Source organism: Lycorma delicatula, chromosome 10 (genome assembly GCF_047948215.1).
Source record: "Lycorma delicatula isolate Av1 chromosome 10, ASM4794821v1, whole genome shotgun sequence".
Classification (NCBI taxonomy): domain Eukaryota; kingdom Metazoa; phylum Arthropoda; class Insecta; order Hemiptera; family Fulgoridae; genus Lycorma; species Lycorma delicatula.
Genome location: NC_134464.1, coordinates 54,315,940 through 54,341,393, shown reverse-complemented (window position 1 = coordinate 54,341,393; position 25,454 = coordinate 54,315,940). Strand labels below are relative to the sequence as shown.

Genomic DNA, 25,454 nt, shown 5'->3' with positions numbered 1-25,454 from the left:
TGATCACGTCTAATAAATTGCGACGTTACAAGAATATAACATATTAAAAGGAGTTAATGAACAAGTAGTACAAATAAAAATTATACAAGGTTTTCCCGCGAAAGTACATAAAATCAAAGTAACAATATTATTATACAAGATACAAACTTAATGCGACTACAAATTTATTTTAAATCAAGGTTATATACCTATGTTAATAATAAAGTTAAAAACTACTTCATCTAATTATGTCACTATGACCTGACTGTAATGACTACAAACAAAACGAATTAATTACATTAATTTGAATCGGGTCGATGCAACGCAACATACAGTCAGAATACTTAAATACAAATTTAAAAAAAAAATTACTTATGGATAAAATAAATTCATTAAAAAAGAAAAATTATGTTTTAATAGATTAAATTCAAAAAATTACCTATTAATTACTGAAATAAAATGAAAATATCTCTTCAAATTAATATTATTAATTAAATTGTGAAAATAAAAAATCTCTTAATTGTCAGATTACAATCAAAACCAACATAAAATGCTACTTAATACAAAAAATAAATTCTGAATCGCAGAAAAAAAAACATTTTCACAATACATTCAAATACAAATAAAGCGCCTTAATACTAAAAGCTTAATTCTATAACCGCTTTTAGAAAAAAAGCATATGTATTATTATACATCTTCGTTTGGGTTTTAAGGCATACATCTATGACATCTAGCGGCTAATAATTACTTCAGAACAGTTTTTCGCAAATATGCCCCCTTTTAATGCCGACATATTACATAAGCACTTCCCTTCTGTAAAGGGTTCAACATCATAAAAAAAAGACAAAAGAGTTAATAATAAAGCAGTTACTTATAACCAGATTAAAACAGTTAATAATGTCGATTAGATACTTAAGTACTAAATAGTCAGGTCATTAGCATTATATTATTTTATTTCCTGTACCTGAACTTCTCTCACGACAGGAAAGATAAAAAATCAGAAATATTACAATTTACTTCTTTTTAGCAGTAGTACGAATGAGAACTAAAATATTACTTAACTTTTATATAAAAACAAATACATTAATCAACAGTTTACAGTTTGCTATTTTTACAATTTTATGACTTCTAGAAAAATCCAATTAAATAATCCATACTGTATTAAATTGTTCTCACAACTGTTGATAAAACCACTGCTGAGTCTGCTGAGTTGAAGTACCACTTCACTTAAAAAATTTTTAAGTGAAGGCTGAGAATTCTTTTATCTTAATTTTATTTCATTTTGCTGCTTTCCTTTACTGAGCAAAGTCATTGCACCGGCCCACATTGCCCAGTCCAAAATGTTTTTTACATACATCACAAAAAGCAGGGTATACATCTCAACCTTTTATCAGCTCGCTAAATTCTGGGTGTAAGTTTATGTTTAACCACTGGTCTTTAATCAGTCTTTTAAAATGCCGTTTAAAAACAATTAATTACCTAAAATACAACAAAATAAATTTCACGGTGGTTTGAGAATTCCAAGAAAACAATTAACAACCTTTAAATTTTTCAATGATAATATTCTGTAAAAGTTTCACCGGTGAAAAAATTAACTGCCATTTGGAATAATCCTCTAATATAAAAGAATAATCAGGGAATGAAAGTAGGAACAAGACATGTTAATGGCTGCTTAATGCACGTAATCGAAATGTGCTCGGCGATGGGATCGCCGCTTCCCGATGCTGTGAAAGTATATAAAATATATTTTGGCATTACTTAAAAAATACTTTATTAATCACTAACATTATTAAACTTAATTCGGTAACAAAAATGGAATTCTCTGAATTTTTTTTGCAATTTTTCTGACTTAACATTCCTGACTTTTACTAAGTTAATATTTCCTTACATTTCCTACCTGTGGGAACCACGGTTAAATAAATAAGTTTTCAATAGTTGTTTTTGATTTAGTGTTTTTTTTACATTAGTGTTTTTTTTACATTAGTATTTTTTAAACGATATTTAAATTAATGTATTAACATTTATTTATTTATTTATTATAAAAAGAAAAAAAATCGTGCTTTAAATAATTTACTTACGTGATTAAAAACAATAAACGGCCGGCTAATTAAAGATCATGAATAAAAACTGTAACATACCAACAGACAAGTTCAATATAAAAGAAATGGCAGTGCATTCATTAATAGCATGGAATCTTTAATCGAACGACTAATATATGTAACATATTTCTACTAGAGCAAGATTTAAAAATACACATCGCAGGCAGTTAAAACACTTAAAAGTGCATTGCTTAAAAAACCCTTATATTCTACACCATTTTAACTACTAAAGAAGCTACAATTCATATTTTAGACACGGTTTTAAAGTGAATTATGTTCTTTTACAGGTCATTTTATTTCATGTTAGGCTATTAACTTTCAAGAAACTGAAATGTTTTAGAATAAAAAAATAACTGTAACAGTTCCCAAAGTCCCCATTAAAACATATTATACAAATCAATATAATAAAGTGAGACAATAGAAAGTAATAAAAAAAAAATTATTTTCATATTCATTTAACTCAAACAATACAACATACAATAGAAAGATACATCATACAAACTGAAGCGGTTAATAACAAACAGTACAAGAGCACATGCGCACGCGCGTGTGAAGATGGCGTAAAGGAAGGAAAAAAAGAACATAATCTACAAAAAAAACGTACAATTAAAAAAAATAAAGCTCTATGAAACTAAAAGGCAACATAATTACATAGAAAAAGTAGCTCATTTGAAATGAGTTACTATAATAATTAGAAATAAATCTTCATAAAAATTATCTATTAAGCATTAAATGTATTAATAAAACAGCAAATTCTATCTGTAAAATTATGTACAGTAAAATATATTACTCCAAATTTCCTTTCTCACAAAGAATATATTCTTGAAACAGCTTACACTAAAATAGTGAGGAAGATACTACAAAATAATTACAGAACAAAAAAAAAGTTGACGAGTGGTCGACTTCACAATAACGTAAAACTACGTGTATGTCGTTCTTTTAAACCACTTAAGGTGGTGTTTTTACAATTCTATTTTTATGACTTACCTTTATTCCTTCTCTATTTTTTAAATTATAAAAAAAAAAAAAATTAAAAATGTTGAAATCTGCATAAGTTGCAATCAGTTTTAATAGAACACAACAAAAAAAAAATCTGGTTTATAAAGATATGCATTTTTTTAGATGTCAATTATTAAATTTACAGTTTTTTTGTCAGCGGAAAGGAAAATCTGTTAAAAAGAATGTCCTCAAACTGAATTATCATTCGGTGAGAAATTTAGGGTCACAACTCGATTCAATTTCGTTGAAAAAAAAAAAGGCTTATAAAACAATCATTTTTTAAAAGATTTCAGAATTATGTGCAGAACGCAAAAGTTGCAGTTTAAAAATCTCACATCATAAAATTTATATATAAGTTTATGAAAGATGCTTCTTAAGAGTAATAGTTTATTTTACTGAAATACATTAATTCGGTCAATAGATTTGAACTTTTATTTAGTTTTAAGGGAGAAACCAGGCGGATAGAAAATAACCATTTCTAGATCCATATTTAGGTTCTCTTTTTTTAATAATTGGGGAACACACTAGAAAATGAGTAAAACTAATTTCTACATTTTACGCCCTATTTCTTTAATTATAATTAAGGTCTAAAGCATTAATTTTTTCTTTAAACTGATATTAGGTAAGTTTAGTTAAAATTGTTTATTTATTAGTTGAAATGTTTTACATAATTAAAAGAAAAAACTATCAGTCTACGTTTTTTTAAATCGCTCTGTTATCTGTAATGTGATAGAAGAAAAGCGCTGATATTCTGACAATAAAACTGAAATACAGATAAATATCTTTCCTCCAGCTTACTAATGCAGCAGAACTTATTTTACTATCATTAAAAACCTGTTTCCACCGTACGAAAATTATTAAGATTTAAATTATTAAGTATTAAAACTATTAAAAATAAAAGTTCAATTTCACTATTATGGTCCATTGTAGCTAAGAATATTTTTCCTAATTTTATAAGATACAAGAAAAAAAAGTTTTTCTTTTCAAAAGGAAAAAAAAGACACAAAAGTATAAAATGAAGTTATATGTACGCAAAATGATAGGAAAATTCAATTTCAGGTGAGAATGTGTATGCTTTATTCTAAAATAATTTATCTGAAAAAAAACCATCAGGTAAAAGATTGTACACCGATGCTCCTTCCGCATTGATATTCCCCTCGACTAATTCTAAAATGCAATTTTTCATTTTAATAGTAAAATATAAAATATTTAAAATCCAGAATAGAAATCATGCTTTAAAAATAAAATTCTTTATTATTCTACATTCCTACTTTTAAATGATTAAAATTGCAATTATATAGGTATGACAAAACATTTTTAAAACTATTTTAACAAAAAAAAAAAACATTTCCAAATAAAGATTTATGTTTTTCTGATATCCGTATTTTACGTACACGTAGCAGCGTAATAAAAATTAAAATGAATTTTTTCTTCATTATAAGCGTAACGTTTAATATAGTTATAAAAATTATATAAATCAATAATTTCTTTTAACACAAGCCTGTTTTAAAAGGGGCTTAATTCAGATAAACCAGGCATCTAAAAAAAAACATGTTTGCAAAAAAATAAATATTAAACAGATATTATTCTATGTAAGACAGATTAAAAAGATAAATGTGGCTATCATTAAATTCCGTTATGTCAGTATAAAATTATTTTTTTCAACTTAATTAACATTTAACTTTATTTTAATTACTACTTTGAAGCGACAAAAAATACATTCCTGATATTAAAATTATTAATATTACTTTTTAAAGACATTAAAAAATCCAATTTATTTAAAAAAAATTGGTATACTTAATTTAAATAAGCATACCGCATTATCCAATCGACATAAATCATAAATTTTCATCGACAAGTTTATCTTAACGTGCTGCATATATGGTTCCATAATCATTATTTTTAGAAAATCTGCAACTGTCTGTTGAGGTTGAAAGGCTTCAGCAAAAATTGTCTGTCCAGTTTGTATATTTATGAATATGATATGCAGCTTCTTTCATTTTTTGAGTTGCAGCAACCATCTTTTATTTATGAGTAGCATTCGGTTTATCCTTTTAATAGGTATTTAGACTAACCATTTTTTAAGACTAATGTTGAACTACAGACAATTTAAAGACCAACACTGACACCGACAAACACACGCGCGCGGGGTCGAACGGACGGACAGACGTGTAAAAATGTATATATTAATCTGAAATTACATACAATCTCTGTAATTTTTTAAGCACTGTTATTACATGTACTGATGATGTAATGATAGTATAATAATGAATTAACAACAAATAGTTTTACCAAACTAAGAAAATTTGTCCGAATAATAAAAAAAAAACAACTAATTATATTAAACTCCAAACCACTTTAGATTATAAGCTGAGTTAATACAGCTGATTTTGGCCACAAAACTAATGCAGTTACACGGAGTATATCATGAAGTTCTCTTAGGACTTTCTTATAACCTATCCTACTTGTGAAAATAAGGAAAAATGTTCACGTAAAACATACGTCCTAAAATGTTTTGTTTGCAAATTACAGCTAGTGAAAGATATCGCTCTGATTTCAACTATCTTGGTGAAATGAGGACGTACTGGAATTTATTAAATGTTAATTACGGGGCAAAATTAGTGATTAATTATGGTCTTTGACCTCGAAAATTGAATAAAATAGGTTCCAGAACCGTATCTGCAATAATTTTTGAGAAATCTGGGGTAAAAACCAATAAATTGAGAATCAAAACCCTTGATTCTCAATTTATTGGTTTTTTTATGTTTGACATATAATAACTTTGTTAAGTAGATAATAAGCACATACAACCTTTACACAAACTTGTAAAAAATTTAATTCTGAACAAAACAGTGTAAATTAAGTTGAAATAACAAAGAAAAGTTAGAAAAATTCAATATTTTATTTAGAAACAGTTCATTAATACATTTGTCATAAAAGTACTTATTTAATGTAAATAAAAACCAAATTCTTTTTTCGTGAAAGAGTTGTAAAACAAAAATTTACGGTTAACAATTGCTGTTAAACATATTTTTAAAAACTTTAAATTACACAATTGTAAAATAAAAATAAATAAATCAAATTACAGATAATATTTTTTTCATTAATGACAGAAATATAATAAATTATTTTTACATTTATTATTTCAAAGTCGGCAATAAAATATCAACAGCTGATTAACAATATGCAATACTGTATTAGGTTTAAATCATTCTGTAAGGTACATTAAGTATATCAGGTACTGTGAACTCTGCTGTCGTTGGCGAAAGTATCCATGAATTTTAATTTTTTACGAGAAGTTGTCTTTGAATTAATGCCGTACTTATTTTCAACAGAAGAATATGCTGATATAGTATTCATTTTGGATGTGTGTAATTGTAATGTTACAGCTGCTGCAGTAGAATGAATATGAAATAAGTTTTTCAAATCGCAAGATTCCAGATCCCAAAACAATTAGTGCAACTTTTCGCAATCTTCGGGAAACAGGTTCACTACCTATTCATACCAGCTACGAATGATCTATCCAACATGCTGTTATTGATGACATTGTTATTAATGTAATCTAAGCATCAGTATATGACAAGGACTTTAATTAGGAAGCAGAATTAGTGATTATATATGGTTTTTGACCTGAAAAATCGAAAATAAATAGGTACCAGAACCTATTTCTAAGCAGATCGGAGTTTCACATTCGATGGTTTGGAGGACACTTAAGCAAAACACGTTTTTTATCATGAACAGCCAGCTCAACCTCAACTCCTAGGAGATGCTCTGCTTCGCTTGGAGTTAATAACTTTACAAGTATGTTTTGCTTACCGAAGAGGCGGATTTCACTCGAAATGGCATCAACAACTTATGTAATGAGTATACATGGTCATAAGTAAATCGTCGTGAAATGGTGGAAGGCAATTTTCAACACCGATTTAGCGTTAATGTATGGTGTGGCCTTCTTCACAATCACCTATTCGGATTGTTCATATTACCTTTTTTTCCTGTTTAGCCTCCGGGAATCACCTCAGGTATTACTTCAGAGGATGAATTAGGATGATATGTATGAGTGTAAGTAAAGTGTAGTCTCGTAGGTCGACAATTTCTGAGATGAGTAGTTAATTGAAACCCAACCACCGGACAACGGTACCCACGATCTAGTATTCAAATCCATATAAAAGTAATTGCCTTTACTAGAATTTGAATGTTGGAACTCTCGACTTCGAAATCAGCTGATCTGCGAAGACACGTTCGCCACTAGACCAACCTGGTGGGTTCATTCATATTACCTGGCCGCTTAAATGCAGAGGTCTACTCACACTTTCTTCAAAAGAAATGTTGCTGTTGCTTGCAGATGTTCCTCCAGTGCTGAGATGCAAAGTATACTTCCAGCACGATGGCTTGCCTACCCATTTCTCTTGTACTGTTTGCACTCACTTAAATCATTATTTCCATGAAAAATGGATCGGTCGTGGAATCCACATTCCTGACCACCAAGATCATGCCATCTAACACCTTTAGATTTTTGCGTTTGGGGATGGATGGGAAATATTGTATATAAAACAAAAAAAAAAAACATTGTCAGGAATTAATGGCATTATGGATGCGGCTGGGCAACTTACGGACAGCCCTAAAAAACTGAGTAAAAGGTACAACAAAAGCAGTACAGAAGCATACCAAGAAATATAATGAAAATGGCGAACTCATTTTTGAACATTTACCATAAACTGGGATGTATAATGCACTTTGGTCTAGTGTGCTGTTTCTAAACAAAAAAATTCAAATTTTTCTTTGTTTTATTCAACTTATCTTACAATTTATTCAGAATTAAATCCTCTACAAGTTTTGTTAAAAGGTTTTACGTGTATATTCTCAAATTGACAAAATTATTGTACGTTAAACATAAAAAACAGGGGTTTTACCCTAATTTACTGGTTTTCACCTCAGATTTCTCAAAAACAACTGCAGCAGATATGGTTCTGGGACATATTTTATTCGATTTTTCAGGTAAAAAAACTATAAGAAATCACTAATTTTGCCCCTTAATTTATATTCTAAAAATTTCAGTACGACCTAATTTTACTGGAGTAGCTGAAATCTGAACGAAATCTTTCACTAGCCGTAACTCACAAAAGAAGCGCAGTTTAGGAAATTTATGTTTATATCAACTTTTTCCATTATTTTCATGCGTAGACTAGGTTATCAAAGTCCCATGAGTACTCTGTGATACACCTGTAAATTACATTAAAAAATATATCCACATGTTAAGAATGCTTTCATATCTTGAAATACACAATTTTAAATGATGAGAGGTAAACCAGACTTTTCATAATATTTAATAGTAATGAAAATTAATTTATTTTTATGAGCGATCAATCTTTTTACGCATAATGTGATAACAAATAATAATCTAGAGCTATCTGTAATCAGCAGTAAAAGCAACCTAATGAGGGGATAATCAGATTCGGTACAGCAGAAGAGGCAAGAAAAGTGAATGACCATCAACTGCAAATGGATTTCAAAAGTATTGTGATACAAATTTTCCCATGCTTAAATAAGTAAATAATTTACTTTATGTACAGATCACCGAGCTGGTCGTGTGGTTCAAATTAACAGATTCAACAGAATAAACTGTTATTCAATAGAAAATAATTTCAATCATTTTTCTATAGTTTATTCTCAGCTTTTTCTTCTTGAATTTTTTGACAACAGCCCTTCAATCTGGTCTATTTCCTATCTTCCTCTCATAATATCGTTGGTATTTAAAAAAACGACCGATTAATCTTGACTTATTTTCCATATTCTTCCAAATACAGCACATTTTCTCGATAAACTAATTTATTCATACCCTGTCTCTCAAACAAATTCTCAATATTCTTCTACAACATCGTTATTCAGAAGAGGTTAATCTACTTTTCTTCCTATAATCCTATTTTCAGATCCAAAAAGATAAAATTTTAATAATTTTTTCCTTGTTACTCAACATACTATTTGAAATAAAAAGACATTTCTTTGATCGAATGCTTCTTTCTCTCGACCGATTTTAGTTTTTATTTTCTTAATTTGTTTTTCCAGAAACTAAATCCATTATCTTTTACTACTTCACAGCTTAGTATTTATTTTTTAATTTTTATCTCTTCAGTTTTAATTTATTAATATTTATCCATCTTTACCAGCACCCTGTTCAGATCTTTTTCACTTACTACCAGTAATTCAATATTATCTGTGGACTAACAGCGTATTTCCTAATACCTTCAGAAGAAAAATTAAACAGACTATCAGGAAAAAAAACACCACTATTACTTGAAATATGTAAACAAAAGTTCATATTTATTAATTATATTATCATTCATGTAGATCAAGAATGTCGATTTCCAAACCTTTCTGTCGATTAATTACAATTAAAACAAAAAATCACGGTTATTTAACAAAAATAATTTCTGAGCATTTTAATAGTGAAACTTACATTAAAAATTTACTGGAAAAAAGCATGTGCAATACGAGTGTATTTTACAGTGATATTTTTAAAAACAGCTTAAAACAGAAAGCATATTAATTAAAATTATATAACACTCGTCTGATTTTGGATTCAACAGCCAATTCTCTGCAACCTTAAAAAATATTACTTTGACCCCCATAAGATAGCTTCCAGTCTTAATGGAAACGAGGTCTTTCATTCGAGGTGGCTAATTATCCTGTATAAAGTGAATCCAAAGGGTACAAATCTATAAGATTTAGTAATTTCTAGTTTGTTGATGAAAATAATAGAGTATTGATACAATAATTTAAAATTTTCATTAGCATCATTTGGTGGTGAAGATCTTCACTACCAAAATAATTCATATAAAATCATTTCAAAGGGTACAAATCCACAAGATTTAGTAATTTCTGGTATTTATTTCATAATGAAGAATATACAAAATTGTTAGAGTACTTTGCTCCCGCAGATTCGAGTGTCCAAAATAATTCATATAAACTCGTTTACTAAAATTATTACCAATACAAGAATTAATTGAGATTATTATTTACAAAAATTATTCGGCTGGAATTCCAGCCAACAAAATATCCTATATAAAGTGAATCCATTCACTTGAATGAAGAGTACAAAATCCATTAGATTTAGTAATTTCTGCTATTTAAACTTTTCAATTACATTTTTGCAATTTTATATAATATTTAAAATTAACATTTTTAACAATAATAAAGCGATTCCTCGTATATGAGGAATCGCCTATATGGGAAACGATTTAGAAATTGGATTCAAAATAAAGAATCTAAAGAATTAATCGACTCGAATTCCGATGGGGTAAACACTATTTATGCAGAAACTTTGGCTCCTCGGAATTCCGATGGGGCAAACACTATATATGTAGTTAATAAAAATCAATTAGATTTAGTAATTTCTGGTATATAGATGAATAATTTAAACTTTTAAAGACTGTAGCGGCAAATTAAAAAAATTAAAGACAGTGTCTGTAAACAAGGTAAAATAGAAATAAATAAAATCTCATCGTCTTGTAAAACATATTTATTATTTTGTAAATTTATTATACATTGAGCCGACTAAAACTGCGAAATAATCTGTTTTATTGCGAAATAATTTGGTGGCTGGAATTCCATCCACCAAATGATTCGGTTTCTTCCTAGTTAAAAGCCGCGGAATCAATAATTTATTTAAATGGTGGCAATATAAAATCCAAAAAGCCTCTAATTTTAAAGACTAAAATAAAATGAAAATGTGTTTTTTACTAACTCGGTTAACAGTTTTGATTACTTTTAAATTTATTTTATGTTTTAAAAAATCGGGTATCATTACTTTCAGCAAAAGCGGGATGATGGGTGATGGAGGTTGTAGATTTATTGATGAGATGGCTAATGACACCATGATTGTGTATATCTTATTATAATGTTTGGTCATCACTACTTTCAGCGTAATCTAGGGCTTAAACAATTGTATTATAAATTGACCGATTCGTCATAAAAAAATATCCCTTGTACGTGACTGATTGTTCACGACAGGATGAATCGTTAAAAATGAGCATTATTGACTTGCAAATTAATATTGAAGTTGAAGATAATTTTAAACCAAATACAATCGCGTATTGGTTATATTAATATATAAAAATGTAGTGGCTTACTCGCCGTTAACCGGCAAAGTAATTAAACAACCTTCATAAGTAGAAATTTTAATTATTTTTTTTTTGCTTTCGCTGAAAGTAATGATGTCAGATTTTTAAATTAATTTAAAAGTGATTAAAACTGTTAACTGAGCACATTTTCATTTTATTTCAGCACCAGTTTCAAAAAAAAATGTTCTGAACTCGAGAACGGGTGGACTTGGGCGGATGAAACTAGCGCCAATCGATTCAAAAAAACTGGAAAGTACCTTTTCGGTTAAGCTTTTCAAAATCGCGTTAGAATTGGGGTAGAACGTACCGTTTTTGAGATACGGCCTATTTTTAAAATTCGGCAGAATCTTTTGATTAATTTACACATATACGGGTTTAATCTTCTTTAATGTATTTGAATAAGTTACATACATACTGGATCAATTTATTGAAATCGATTATTGAAGAAAACATTTTGCTTTCGATGAAAGTAATGATATCCGATTTTTTTAAATTAATTTAAAAGTGATTAAAGCTGTTAACCGAGTATGTTTTCAATTCATTTCGGCACCAATTTAAAAAAAAAAATTGTAAAAAGGGCGTAACTTGAGAACGGCTGGACTTGGGGGGATGAAAGTACCGGCAATCGATTCAAAAATTTGGAGAGTACCTTTTCGAATAAGCCTTTCAAAATCACGTTAAAAATCGTCTAGGACGCACCGTTATCGAGTTACGCCTTTTTTAAATTTAAAATTTTTTGGATTTTTGTAGTAAACAGTCGCTTTAGTGGTGAGAATTTAACTGGTAAGTGGCGGTCGATGTCGTGAAAAGAGACCTGAGGCTCTCGATCAATCAGCGCTCGTGAATAGAAACCTCAACCCCTACTGTAAAGTGGTGGGGGGTGATTACAGCAGGAGTTGAGGTTGTGGTGAGGGGAATCTTCTATAATGTATTGAATAATTTACTCGTATACGGGTAAAGTGGTGGGGGGAGGATCGACCAATCAACGCTCGTGAATAGAAACCTCAACCCTTACTGTAAAGTGGTGGGGGGTGATTACAGCAAGAGTTGAGGTTTCTATACTAGTATTAATATAACTTAATAATTATAGTTATTAACTATATTAATACAGAGTGTCCCATATATAAAACCCAACCCATCAAACACTCATCCATGAAATTTCAAAAGTCAAGCTTACTCCTCTACTCGTTACTGAAATGGACTCGTCCAACATCTGAACATCGCGGCGACGCAGTAGAACACTACCGATAGTAACAACAATGCAATCATAACGTTCAGTGTATTGCTAGAGACAAATGGTGTTTTCGTTAGATGAACGTGTTTTCATTGTTGAGTCGTACTTCAGTACGAAATCAGTGGTTGCAGTGCAAGATTTGTTTCGCCATAAGTACCCAGATAAACCAGCTCCTAACAGAACATCAGTATTAAGGTTAGTTGCAAAATTTAGAGAGACTGGTTCTGTTAATAACAAGGAACACAAAAGATCTGCGTCAGTGTTGAATACATATACAGTCACTGAAATCAAAGACCGATTACTCGCCTCGCCAAATAAATCGATCAGACGTTTGTCTGCTGAAATTAATTTGTCTAAATCAACTGTTCATCGGGCGACCAAACAATTACAATTACGACCTTATCGCATTCAAACGGTTCATCGACTTCTTGAGCCCGACAAAGAAAAACTGCTACAATATTGTCAATGGTTCCGTCGATTTCTGCGCGAGGGAATTAATGTTATGGATTCGTTATTTTTCACAGATGAAGCACAGTTTCATTTGGATGGCTACGTAAACAGCCAAAACAGTAGAATTTGGAGTGCTGAAAATCCCCACGTTTATCACGAAAAACAATTACACCCGCAGAAGTTGGGCGTGTGGTGCGCGATATCGCGGACGAAAATAATCGGTCCTATTTTTTTCGAGTACACCATTAATGCAGAACGATATCAGGATATTTTATTTCAGTTCATTGCACTCTTGGAAGAGGAAGACAGACACTGCTGGCTACAACATGACGGTGCGACATCGCACTACGCTGGTTCAACTTCTGATTTCGCTGGGGAATTCTTTGGTAATCGTGTTATCGGTCGAGGCTTGTGGCCACCAAGATCTCCAGATTTGACTGCGGCGGATTATTTTCTATGGGGTTACCTCAAAGAAAAAGCCTACAGCAAAAAACCACGAACACTTGAACAACTGAAAGTCAATATTGAACAAGCTGTATTAAATATGCAGCCACAAACTTTGAAAAAAGTTGCAAGAAACGCTGTAAAAATTGAAGCTTGTATTCATAAAGATGGCGGCCACTCCCAACATTTACTCTAAATGTAAGGTAATGGATGGTAATAATAAAAATTACATTTACACATGCCTTTTTATATTTCAATACCTACCAATATAAGGTTGGGTTGCGTTTTATATGAGACATCCTGTATAACTAGATATTATTAATATAACTTACACTGATAAACTAGGCAATATTATTAAACAAATTTGTAAAAAATATTTGGATTTATTGTGTAGAATTAATGCAATTACAGACTACGATGTTTTATAATATAGAAAAGCAAACAAGGAGCTTTATGATGTTTTTGAGTTTGTAGGTAGTACCAAATCAAGAGGATTTATAGCAAAATAAAAAATTTTCAATGTTTGCTTGTGATCTGCCTACCCTTCACTTTGCCAAAACCACTTGAAACGATCTATTAATATATTTTCTATATTCAATCTTATAAAGTAAATTTGATACAACTTTGTATTAGTGGTAAGTAATTAGATGACGTAATGTTATTACGATAAAGATAATAAAATCGATTAGGAAGGATTGTAAGGACAAGCTTTTGAACAATCGCCTTCAGCAGAATGAATTCACGACAGGTTTGTATTGTGTATTGCGAAAATTTTAATCTTAAAATTTACAAGTTGTCTTTTAGTATTAGCTCACCTTACATAGCACCTATACATTCATCTTTTATATTCAATACATTTAATTCGGTTAAGTTACATTTCCATTTAAAAAAATAAGTAAATAGAAGTAATATAAGAACAGTTTATTTTATTTTGACTTCGACCTGGACTATAATTTTTACCTTTATTTTACAGACTTTCTGACTTCACAGAGATTTTACAAAATTGACGGTTACTGCAGAATTCGACAATCTTTTTCTATCAAGATTAAAAAAAAGCGCCTACAGTCTATTTTTCAAATGAAATGCACTCAATTTTTAACAGGAATTTGTTTAATAAGTACGTGATCAAATGAAAATATGTACAGTTACACTTCCAGTCATAATTAATAAAAGATATACACTATTTTTATACTTATATAGACGTATAAAATTTAAACGAGTCATATTACTAGAGAATATATCGATACAAAAATAATCAAATCGTAAGCAAATTGTAAATGTATTTTATGAAATTGTTAATTAAAGTAAAATAAATACAAAAGTGAAAGAAAAAAGTCATTACAAACATATAGAAGGCGGGCAAGAAGGGGCAGTAATATTAATATACGGTTCTGATTGGTCAATGATTAATGCTAGACACAGCAACACGCGCTCTCACTTTCTGCATTTAACTCCACTTGAAACTGTAGTACTTAGGTACTCAAAAGACATTTTTTTTGGCCTTTTTCACACAATAATAATGATAACCTAGATTAATTATTGCGGTGCAATAGATTTAAATTACACCTTGGGCTAAAATAATTTAATTTAATGGTGACATTAATAGCGATCAAAAATATAAGTAATAATAAATATAACAAAAACCTCACGCAGTTGGAATAATTATTTTTCGATTTACAGGTATGAATTTTCTTTAATGTAACGAATTAAAATTTTGCTTATTTTCTGCTGTAAGTTTATTCTTTCATTTACACGATGAAAAAAAATCATTATATTTACACTTTGAAACTCTAAGTTGTTAAATATACAAATTTCTAAAAATTAAAATGCAGGAGTAAAACTAAAATGTGATGTAACGCAATAAAAAGGAAGATCAATGAGAAATTAAAACATATTACATTATATTGTTTCCACATCTTTATCAAAAGGCAGGGAAACAACAGAAGTTTCAGTATTTTTTTATTATTTGGATAGTAAAATTACAAATGACTGATGAAGTAAATTAGATACAAAAGCGTGGCTGGCTTAAGTAAAATGAGTTTTTAAGGTGGAAAATTCATCTGTTATATCAAATACAGTCTAGAGACTAAAACAAATTCTTAAAATATTTGTGTGGAAAGAGCGCTTTAGATAGCAAGAAGTGTTCCGAGCAAGAAGGACCCTGACGCGGTCGCCAGCAGGGAGAGAAGAACGAAGACAAGCTCGATGTGCAAGTCTGCCGGAGGTTGGACCCTCACAGCCTAAGGAAGGTGAAAAGCTGGAACCTGTGCAGAAGATGGAGGAATCTACGGATCAGATATCTAAACGGAAAATTTATGCCACCAACAAGCGAAAGGTTGTTGTGAAATGGTTGGGTGTACAGGTGGAGAACGTCGTTGTGGGCGAACGAGCACATGACGCAGGAAGGATTGTCTATCATGTGAAAGATTTAAATGTAAATGCCACATCTGAAAAAGTGGAAGCAGCTATTAAACTATTACTGACAGGAACCGATACTACGGTACGGGTGACACCGATCAGACCTGCACATGCAGAGACCCAGAACGCCACGGTCCTACAATCTCTCTGAGGAACGAAGATCCTGTCCGACAAGAATACAGTCAGAATAGGATGGCACACTAGCCGGATAGAGCTCGGAGCGAAGTAGTGAGGTGCTACAGATGTTGAAGTTTAGGACATGTGGCGGCAAACTGCAGTAGGGCCAACCGCGCCAAATTGTGCTATAACTGGTGACGGCGCCGGTCATTGGGCAAAGAAATGTACAGAACCTACGGCCTGGATTGTGGCAACTATGTGCACAGGACTGGAGGCCGAGAATGCCGTCAACATAGAACATGAAATGTCAACAACTTAATGTAAACAGAAGGCAGGCACTCCACTACTTAGCATGGCGGGCGGCCGTTCAGAAGGATACGGATTTTCTACTAATCATGGAACCGAATATGTGGGCGGTAATCGCAAGCAGCTGGTACATAGCCGAAGAGGGTGATACGGCCATGAGAAATATATCGAACCGTTTTGCAGTTTTAAATGTAAAAGCAGGTAGAAGTTTTGTTGTGATGACCCTGATTCAATGTGTACTTATCATTAGCTATATCTCGCCCAACTGCGGGGATGAACAATTTGAAGAATTTATACAAAACTTAGAAAAAGCTATGCGGACGACAACTGCCGATAATTCTTACGGGAGACTTCAATGGCGTGAGTATTGAACTAAGTGGGACAAGATCGACCCGAAGGGGATATAGGTTGGCGGCATTGCTAGAAGCCTTTGACATGACAGTATTAAACACACCCAATGTACAGACCTTTGTGGGGCGCGGTACTGGCTCGATTATAGATATCACGGCGATTCCAGATAGACTAATACCTAGGGTTGCCTCTAAGGCTGTGTTGGATGAAGAATTTACAAGCAACCATAGAGCCATACTATTTGACATTCAGTCGGGAAGCCAGCTAGAACGGAAAATCGACACAAACTGGAAGACGTCTTGAGTCACAGATCTTATCGCTCACGGAGGCGATGGTGACTTAGGTGGCACGGTCACCACCACCGGTCATCACGTGGCACGGTCATTAAGAGCCTACGCCTGACACACCCCTGGATCATCTTGGAAGCCCTAAATAAGGCTCTAGAAGGATGCAGATTCCCGGCATCGCTGAAACAAGGTAGGCTCTTACTCATCCGGCGTAAGATGAGTAAGAGCCGGATGAGTAAATGGTAGCAAATAATAACCCTTCAATTCTTTGAATAACAACTTTTAAAAATTGACACCAAATTAAAAACAACTCGATAACCCTTAACTTAGTCCTAACTTTGAAGTCAAAATTAAAAAAAAAATTACAAATTATAGTTTTTCAAGTTCATTTTATTTTACATTTTTTAATTTTATTTATATTTAAAATGTGGCCAAGTCGATTAAAAACTGTGTGTATATGAAAAAAACACTATTATCTGTAAAATAACACAAAAACAAGAAATATCTATCATAACAATACAAAGAAATTCCGAAAAGTAATGTTAAAACTGAGAACACCTCACTCTGCACCAAGTAAATGTATAATGCTTTACTCAAAATATTTCCACAAATTTTCTTGAATTTTTACTTAAAAATGTTTTAATTTTTATGATTACTGTAAATATACATCAATGTGCTGATTAGACAATTACATATAAATTAAATTTTAATGATTTTACCCATAAGTGCTGATTATTTCATTGTACATATAAGTAAAAATTTTTATCAAAAATGTATGCTTAACATAATTCAATTGAGTCAGTAAGTAACATTCAGATTCGACATTTTTTTAAAATGTTACAAAAAATTAATAAAGTGGTTTTGCTATTTATATAAATTTATTTGTAAAAAAAGGGATAAGATAACAGAAAAAAGATACAAGATCCACTCCCAAAACAATCTGGAAAAGAAATAAAGCTATTGATAAGATCTTACATTTATTAAGGCTTTACTGTGAAGTGCAAAATATTAGGTGTAACTAGGACCTAAACAGAACTTGCGATTTTCTATCAAGGCTTAAACATGCTATATTTAATAATGTGATTGCAAAAAGAAGCTTAACAGATACATACTGTTAACTTAGGAACACAGATATAAATCACAATATTTTAAAATTATTTTACAATGAATTAAAATTTAAAAACCTTACATTTTGTAAACTGTAAATAACTGAAAAATTATGTTGCATTTGTAATAAAATAAAATATTGGCAAAGACATGTCGATAATTCGATGTTATTGTATCGAGATAACAAAGATGACTTGATTATTTTTACACAAATTTGCATTCTAGATTCTGGATACCCGAGTTCTTTGGTGGTTGGGTCCAGTTAACCACACATCTCAGGAATGGTTGACCTGAGATGGTACAAGACTGCACTTCATTTACATTCATCCTCTGAAGAAATACCTTATGGTGCTTCCAGAGGCTAAACAGAAAAAGAGAGGTCAAACATTTCTGAGATATGTGGTTAATTGAAACCCATCAAAGTACACCTTTAGGTACAATATAATATTCACTATATAGTATTCAAATCCATATAAAAGTAACTGCCTTTACTAGGATTTGAACCTTAGAACTCATGACTTCAAATCACTGATTTGCAATAACAACCTAACCAAGCATAATTAACATTACAAATTATATAGAACTTATTAATAATAAAAGTGATATTTAAACTAAATACAATAATTAACATACAAAATGGCAACAGAAAACAGTACAAATCGAGTGCCCTCTTAACAAATAATATCAAATGTACTAAAATTAATATTTTATGAAATTTTTTTCCGTACTTTTAATTTTTTTTTCGTTTTTTAACTTTCAGATTCTCTTTTTACACAAAATCTCAACCAAAGTAAAGAGTAAATAAAGTAGGAACGCTTACCTTATTCCACTATATATATGGAGCGCTTTCACGATTTACTCGCATCATCAGCTGCATTATATATTCATCTCAAATTACAATGCAAAGTTCGTAAAATATAATAACAGATCATGCATTTATTTATTTTATATAAAATTTAAAACCTTCAATCTTTTTATTTTAAACTTTTATTCAGTTAAATTAAAAATTAAAACAAAATTTAAAAATATGAAAAATTATTAAAATTAACATTAAAAATTAAATTAAAATTAAAATCAAATAAAAATAATATTAAGTAAAGCAATTACGCATGTCGTCCATTTAACTGAACATATTTTACTATACTGATTGAAATATATTAAATTATACATCACTATCAAAATAGATGGTGGTGCCATCTATTGCAGCTTTCAAAATACTGTCAACCTCATATTCTGTCTGAAGGTTAATCATATTAAATTTATTTTTATGTATATATATGTAGTAGCTAAAATATTTAATCCCTTACCATTTGTATTCATATTATATTTTTTTTAATTTCCAGTATTTTTAAATTTTCTCCTAATATCAGATATTATATGTTTATTCTTAATCAGATGTCAGACACATTAGAGAAACCCAGTTTACCTTTTTTATAATTTCTAAAATGTTCCAAGAATCTAGCCTTAAATGATCTAGTGAGTGGTCTTTCCTATATAGATACAGTCACAATCATTACATTCAATTTTATAAATACCACTCAAATTATATAAATCAGGTGAATTATGTTTATTACTTATTAGGTGTTATATAATTTGTCTGGTACGCAGGTTTAAATTTATTATCATAAACCTTTGTAATATGTTCAACTATTTTATCAGTATATACTATTTTAAATACATATTGTCAACTTTTTGTGTGCTGTTTAATGTTATTAAATGTATATTATTTTTAATTTTTGACATTTGTTTATTATATAAATTATCTACTAAAGAATTATCATAACCATTACATAAGGCAATTTGTTGTACATCTATTTATTTGTTTAATTTACTTTTATTTTCATTATACTTTGAACAATTAATTTCTCTATTTACCATATTAGTGTAAGTACTATTGTGTGAACACAGGTAATTTGAAGATCTATGTATAGTGGTTTTGTCAGATGTGGGTTTCCTAAATACTGAAGTTATACGCTGATTAATTTCATTATTAATTTTAATATTAACATCTTAATAGTTTATTTTTTTATTATCAATTTTAAAGATAAATTTCAAACCACTACAGTAGGAATTTAATTTATTCAAAATGATTAAATGCTCGTTACATATAACTGGATTATAGACTACACAAATATCGTCTACATATCTAGTCCATAATAAAATATCATGCATATGAGTTATCCCATAAACAACTTTACTTTCGGACTCCTGTATATACACCTCAGATAAAATGGATGACAAAGGAAAACCATCAGTAGAATGTTTTCCTGGGTGTAATATTTGTCATCAAATTTAAAATAATCTGTTTGCATATATTTCTTATAAGAACAATAATATTTTCAATAAATAAGGGATCTTCATGATTTTGTATTAATTTATTTTTTATTATGTTAATAGTTTTTTCTACAGGTATACTAGAATACATATTGCAAATATCATAGCTAACCATCCTAGTTTTATCACTAATTTTTAAATCTTTTAATTTAGTTACTAATTCATATCCATTTTTTATATTCTAATTGTAAAGCACATTTTTTTATTTCTAAATATTTTATCAATCATTTTAGAGATAATGTAAGAAGTTGAAGTTAATTAAAGATCGCATAGGTATTACCCCGGTTTGTGTACTTTTGGTAGTCTTAGGTGCTCACCGGGTCAAGTCCTAGTAAAGCCAGTTATTTTTACACAGATTTGAATACTAGATCGTGGATACCGGTGTTCTTTGGTGGTTGGGTTTCAATTAACCACACATCTTAGGAATGGTCGAACTGAGAATGTACAAGGCTACACTTCATTTACACTCATACATAACATCCTCATTCATCCTCTGAAGAATTATCTAAACGGTAGTCACCAGAGGCTAAACAGGAAAAAGAAAAGGAGAAAAAAAAAGTTAATATAGGTGCTGTTGGTTTATAAGTGTACAACCTAATATGATATGTTAAAGTATTTTTATAACTGAAAATGTTGCGCTATTTTATTATTAAACTTTAAAAAATTTTTTAGTAGGGTCCTTTATTCCCTTGAAATCATTCTCCATTATATATTGTTCCATCAAATGTTTATGTTTATCAGAATACGTGATGACCGGTGTATTAGTTTTAACTGATTTCAAAATGATACTATTATTATTTAATTTATTTTTCAGGTTGTAAATTATTTTTTTATTATAATTAATAAAAGGATTGTAATTTATATTTCCTTGTTTTATATCATAAATTTTATTACTAATGCTACTATATAAAACTTCTTTATCATTAGGATTTGCTTTATTTACATTTATTTTGGAATCTACCACAATATTCGTAACATTATCATTCTTATTATCCTTTGTCAGATTAAACTTACACGCATTACTTAAAATAAACTGCTCATCATTATCAAGGACCATATTGTGGTATTGGGTTTCTCTAATATCAAAATCATCTGATTAAGAATAAACATACAATATCTGGTATTAGGACAAATTCAAAAATACTGGAAATTAAAAAAAATATTATATGAATACAAATGGTAAGGGATTAGACATTTTAGAAAGGTACTATATATATATATAAAGGTAAACAGTAATAAATAAAATTTTACATAAATGGGGGTTTCCACTTAATTTTTGGTAAAAAAAAAAAAAAAAAATTATTTATCTCAATTCCTACTAAATCAAATCTATTCATAAACACTAATTGGTAATTCTTTTATATTTCTTTATCAAATTCAATTTTCTTTGTACTTTAATATATTATAGTAGACATGCTTAGGATCAGAAGAACACAAGATTTAAATGTCAGAAAGCAGGATAACTATGTAAGGTAATGTCCACGCCCCATTATCAGTACTCTATACAATTAACTATTAGTTTTTTGAGTCACTGAGACCTATTTAGATGCTAATCTGTTTTGTGGAGATTAGGGATAAATTACCAATGCATGGCAATACTTAACACAATCTTGTAAAACACTTGGCCAAATTTATGTTAAAACAGAAATATAGACACTAAAGAGAGAAACTACACCACATGTTATATGCTATCAGTCATGTGTATGATGGTTAATCACCTTACGAAGAGCACAGTCAGTCATCTTCAATGGCTGACTCTGACAACTGTTGAGGTAAGTTTATGATTTACTCCTCTCTCCATAAAACTCTAACTGTAACTTTAACCCCTAACCTTTCTCCACAGAATGGATTAGTATCAGAACAGGTCACCGTAACTCAAAAAAACTGATTGCTAATTGACTACAGTACTGATAATACAGTGTGAATTTTAACTTGGCACAGGTCACCTGTTGTTAAAACCTGCTTTCCAACATTTAGATCTTGGATTTTCCTAATCCTACGCAAATTTACTATGGTATAAAATGTGCAAAACAAAAAATGAAGTTGATAAAATTATTGCTCAAAATTATCCAATAAGTTTTTTTTTTAATTGTTCACCTCATACATGTTAAACTGAAATATGACAACATCCTTTAAAAACAACCTAATGAGTCTTCTGATGAGTTAAAAAAAAAAAAAATGTACTTTAATTCGCCACTACCCTTTATCATAGCGATTTATACTGTATCCCAAAGAAATGAAAAGAACAATTGATAGACTTCATATTCTACATTTTTAAATAAATGTCTACTTAACTTCCCTCCACAGTCATATTTCACTACTATCATGTTGAATATATAACTAAACAGAACACATCATAAAAAAACAAGAATTCTTAGATGAATAATGAACTTGAAAAAATTGTTAACTATTCATCTTCCAATTCAAAACTATCCACTATTGTATTACCAGCATTAATACCAATTACTGTCACTACCACACTAGAACAGACATTCACTAAGATGATAAAAAAATAAAAATAAAACCAGAAAGTAAATAGACATAAATAATAAATACAAACTCATTAAAATGTTTTAAATACAAATCAAATTTGTCACATTAATGTAAAACTTAATAGAATATGAGTATAGGTTAAAAATCCTGATTTCACTTAAGTTAGAGAATTAAATTCAACTTAAATAAAACAGACCACAGTTGAAAATTATTATCTTATAAAAAAAAAATATTGTGTAAAAAAATTTTTTTAAAAATACGGCTTAACAATTTCTGCAACTAATAAACTATCAAGTCTACTTAATACACAATAAAATATATTAAATTTACTTTAAGAAAACAAAAATAATTTTACATCCAAGTTTACACCACTATTATTTAAATAACAAGGTTAATTTTATAATGTAGTTACTCACATCAGATTACACTTGTTAGGAATGACTATCTAGTCAACACTACTTAAAAAAGTAATAATTTAATCTCACCTGAGCTTTAAAAACAGTTTATTAATCCAAACAAAATGTACATATATTTTCTGACGGTACGCACTAAATTTTCGGATTTTCAATAACATTAAAACAAACCAACAGGAACTGCTAAGACACACTGATGAACGTAAGCGCCATCTTGTGTTGACATTCGAATTTTGAATGAGGGCTAATAGTTTTGGCCTTGAAATATATTTCACTGGTTGAAATGTAATATTATATACTTAATTTTTATTATTACATTTATCTAGTTTGTCTCTTAAGACTTACAAAATACATATTTTTAATATTCATATTTGTTCAAATAAGTTTTGGCAGTAATTTTTAAGATTTCATTATCCTGATATAAATTTAATATTACTGATATAGAAATTACATATTACTGATATATTATATATATATATATATAAGACTATTATGGCTGTATATTACGGTTATTAATAAACGAATATAAATAAAACTTTAAAAAATCTCTGGTAATTATCTTCCTACATGGGTATAACGGTACAACTTCTTCATATTTTTGACTATAAACTAGCAAATAGTGAATTAAAAATTTCATTTCAATTTTCAATTTATTTCTAACAGAAAATTTTTAATAAAATAAATAAACCTGTTATTGTCACACTAAAAAGAATTGTTATAGGGATATTTTGTTTTGTGGCTGTAAACTGTTCTCGCAAGAAAGGTCATCTTTCTCCAGCTGATCTTGGGAGTTGTAAGTGGGGGACTTTGTGAAGGGATAAAATATAAATTATTATAATGGTTGTGTGCATTGTAAATTTGTCGCGGTTAGCGAAAACACGAGCTGGGCAGTTCTGTACATTCCCAGAACTGTTAAAACCAATAAAATACAGTTTTTCTACATCAGCTAAAATGGTACGTATCACTCCTTTTAAGTAATTTATACAAAACATTTTCATAATCCAGTTCAAACACTATTTATTTTATTATTTGTTTTCATTCTCTTCTGTTTGTAATTTGTCACCAGTTTTTTTAGGTTAATTTCGGTTATTATGACATATGTATTATTACTAGACATATGGGTATTTCTTTTGTTACTAGTTGTTTTTTTATCAACATGTATAAATTTGATTTTGAGGATTAAACTTTTATCCCTCTATGATTTGACAGCTGTTAGTAATGTTAGTGACCCCTTTCCCCCTGGAACGTTTCAGGTAGACATATAACATATAATGGCACACCTCTTGTGTGGCTTCATGTTTTATGTACATAATTTATGTATTATCTAAGATAATCCAGGATTTTGTTTTAAATATACATTATTTAATTATTAGTAAGTTTTAACCCATTTAGTCTCTTCAGACTGATATTTATTTATTAAAATCAGTTACATGTACAAGTGTTAAAAGACTGACAGTGACTTACTGGATTGGAGTGTTATCCAATTGTGATATTTAATAAGTTGCAGTTATGTTATATTTGGTATTTATTATAGAAGAATAAAATGATTATGCTAAGTTAAAGAGGTAATAAAGTTAATCTTAATTTTGTATGAAAATTTTCTGCTTGTTTTTCATTAGAAAGCAGACCGATTCATTGAAATCAAGCCTAATGCAGTTAAGCTAGTTCATTAGGTTTAATTAAGTACTCTGATTCAATATTCTAATCCAGCTATTTGAACAATGATTTGAACAAGAATATTAGAAGACTATCGCGTAAAAAATTCTTTTAAATACAATTTATCACTCTTAGATATATAAAATAAATAATAATAATAAAAAATATATGACTTATAACTGTTAATTCTAATTAAAAACAAATTTTATTTAATAACAATTAAATTATAATTATTATCAAAACATAATCCGATTTACCAAAAAATTTTAGATGACTAATTGAAACTAATATTGAATTCACAATAGGTTAACGATAGAAAAATCTGCGGTTCAGTTTCTGCAATTATTATTTACCTTTACTGTTTACAAATGAACTATTACCCTACACTTTATGAATGAATAGAATACTTTCATAACTCGCCGAACAGCTTCTTGTTTTCAACCGCTGTCCAAAACAAAATACCCGTGGCTTACTCTTCACTCGTTGTTACCAAACAGTTACTGTTATCGCTTATTACACCGAATTTTGCTTATAAATTGCTTAATGTCACTCCGCTGGTGCGCGACAGTATGTATTATACCTGCTGGCCTGCAGAACCAGTACCCGACCCGTTCTTTTGATTGTTCATGCATAATAATTTTCATTGTGTA

At 29.7% G+C, this 25,454-nt stretch overlaps 2 protein-coding genes across 3 annotated transcripts in view; one reads left to right on the top strand and one right to left on the bottom strand.

Moving 5' to 3' along the window:
- LOC142331498 (acyl-CoA:lysophosphatidylglycerol acyltransferase 1-like) overlaps window positions 1-23,367 on the bottom strand; it is an 88,957-nt gene extending 65,590 nt beyond the window's left edge. For both annotated transcript variants that reach the window (XM_075377443.1, XM_075377442.1), the window contains exon 1: window positions 23,221-23,367. The gene's annotated coding sequence lies outside the window, so the exon portion shown is untranslated. The remainder of the gene's footprint in view (window positions 1-23,220) is intronic.
- Window positions 23,368-23,905: 538 nt separating this feature from the next.
- The window catches only part of LOC142331362 (fumarate hydratase, mitochondrial-like), a 31,489-nt gene continuing 29,940 nt past the window's right edge, over window positions 23,906-25,454 (top strand). Inside the window, exon 1 of the mRNA XM_075377211.1 lies at window positions 23,906-24,102. Within this exon, the coding sequence (XP_075233326.1) occupies window positions 23,986-24,102 (117 nt within the window). The 5' untranslated portion in view covers window positions 23,906-23,985. The remainder of the gene's footprint in view (window positions 24,103-25,454) is intronic.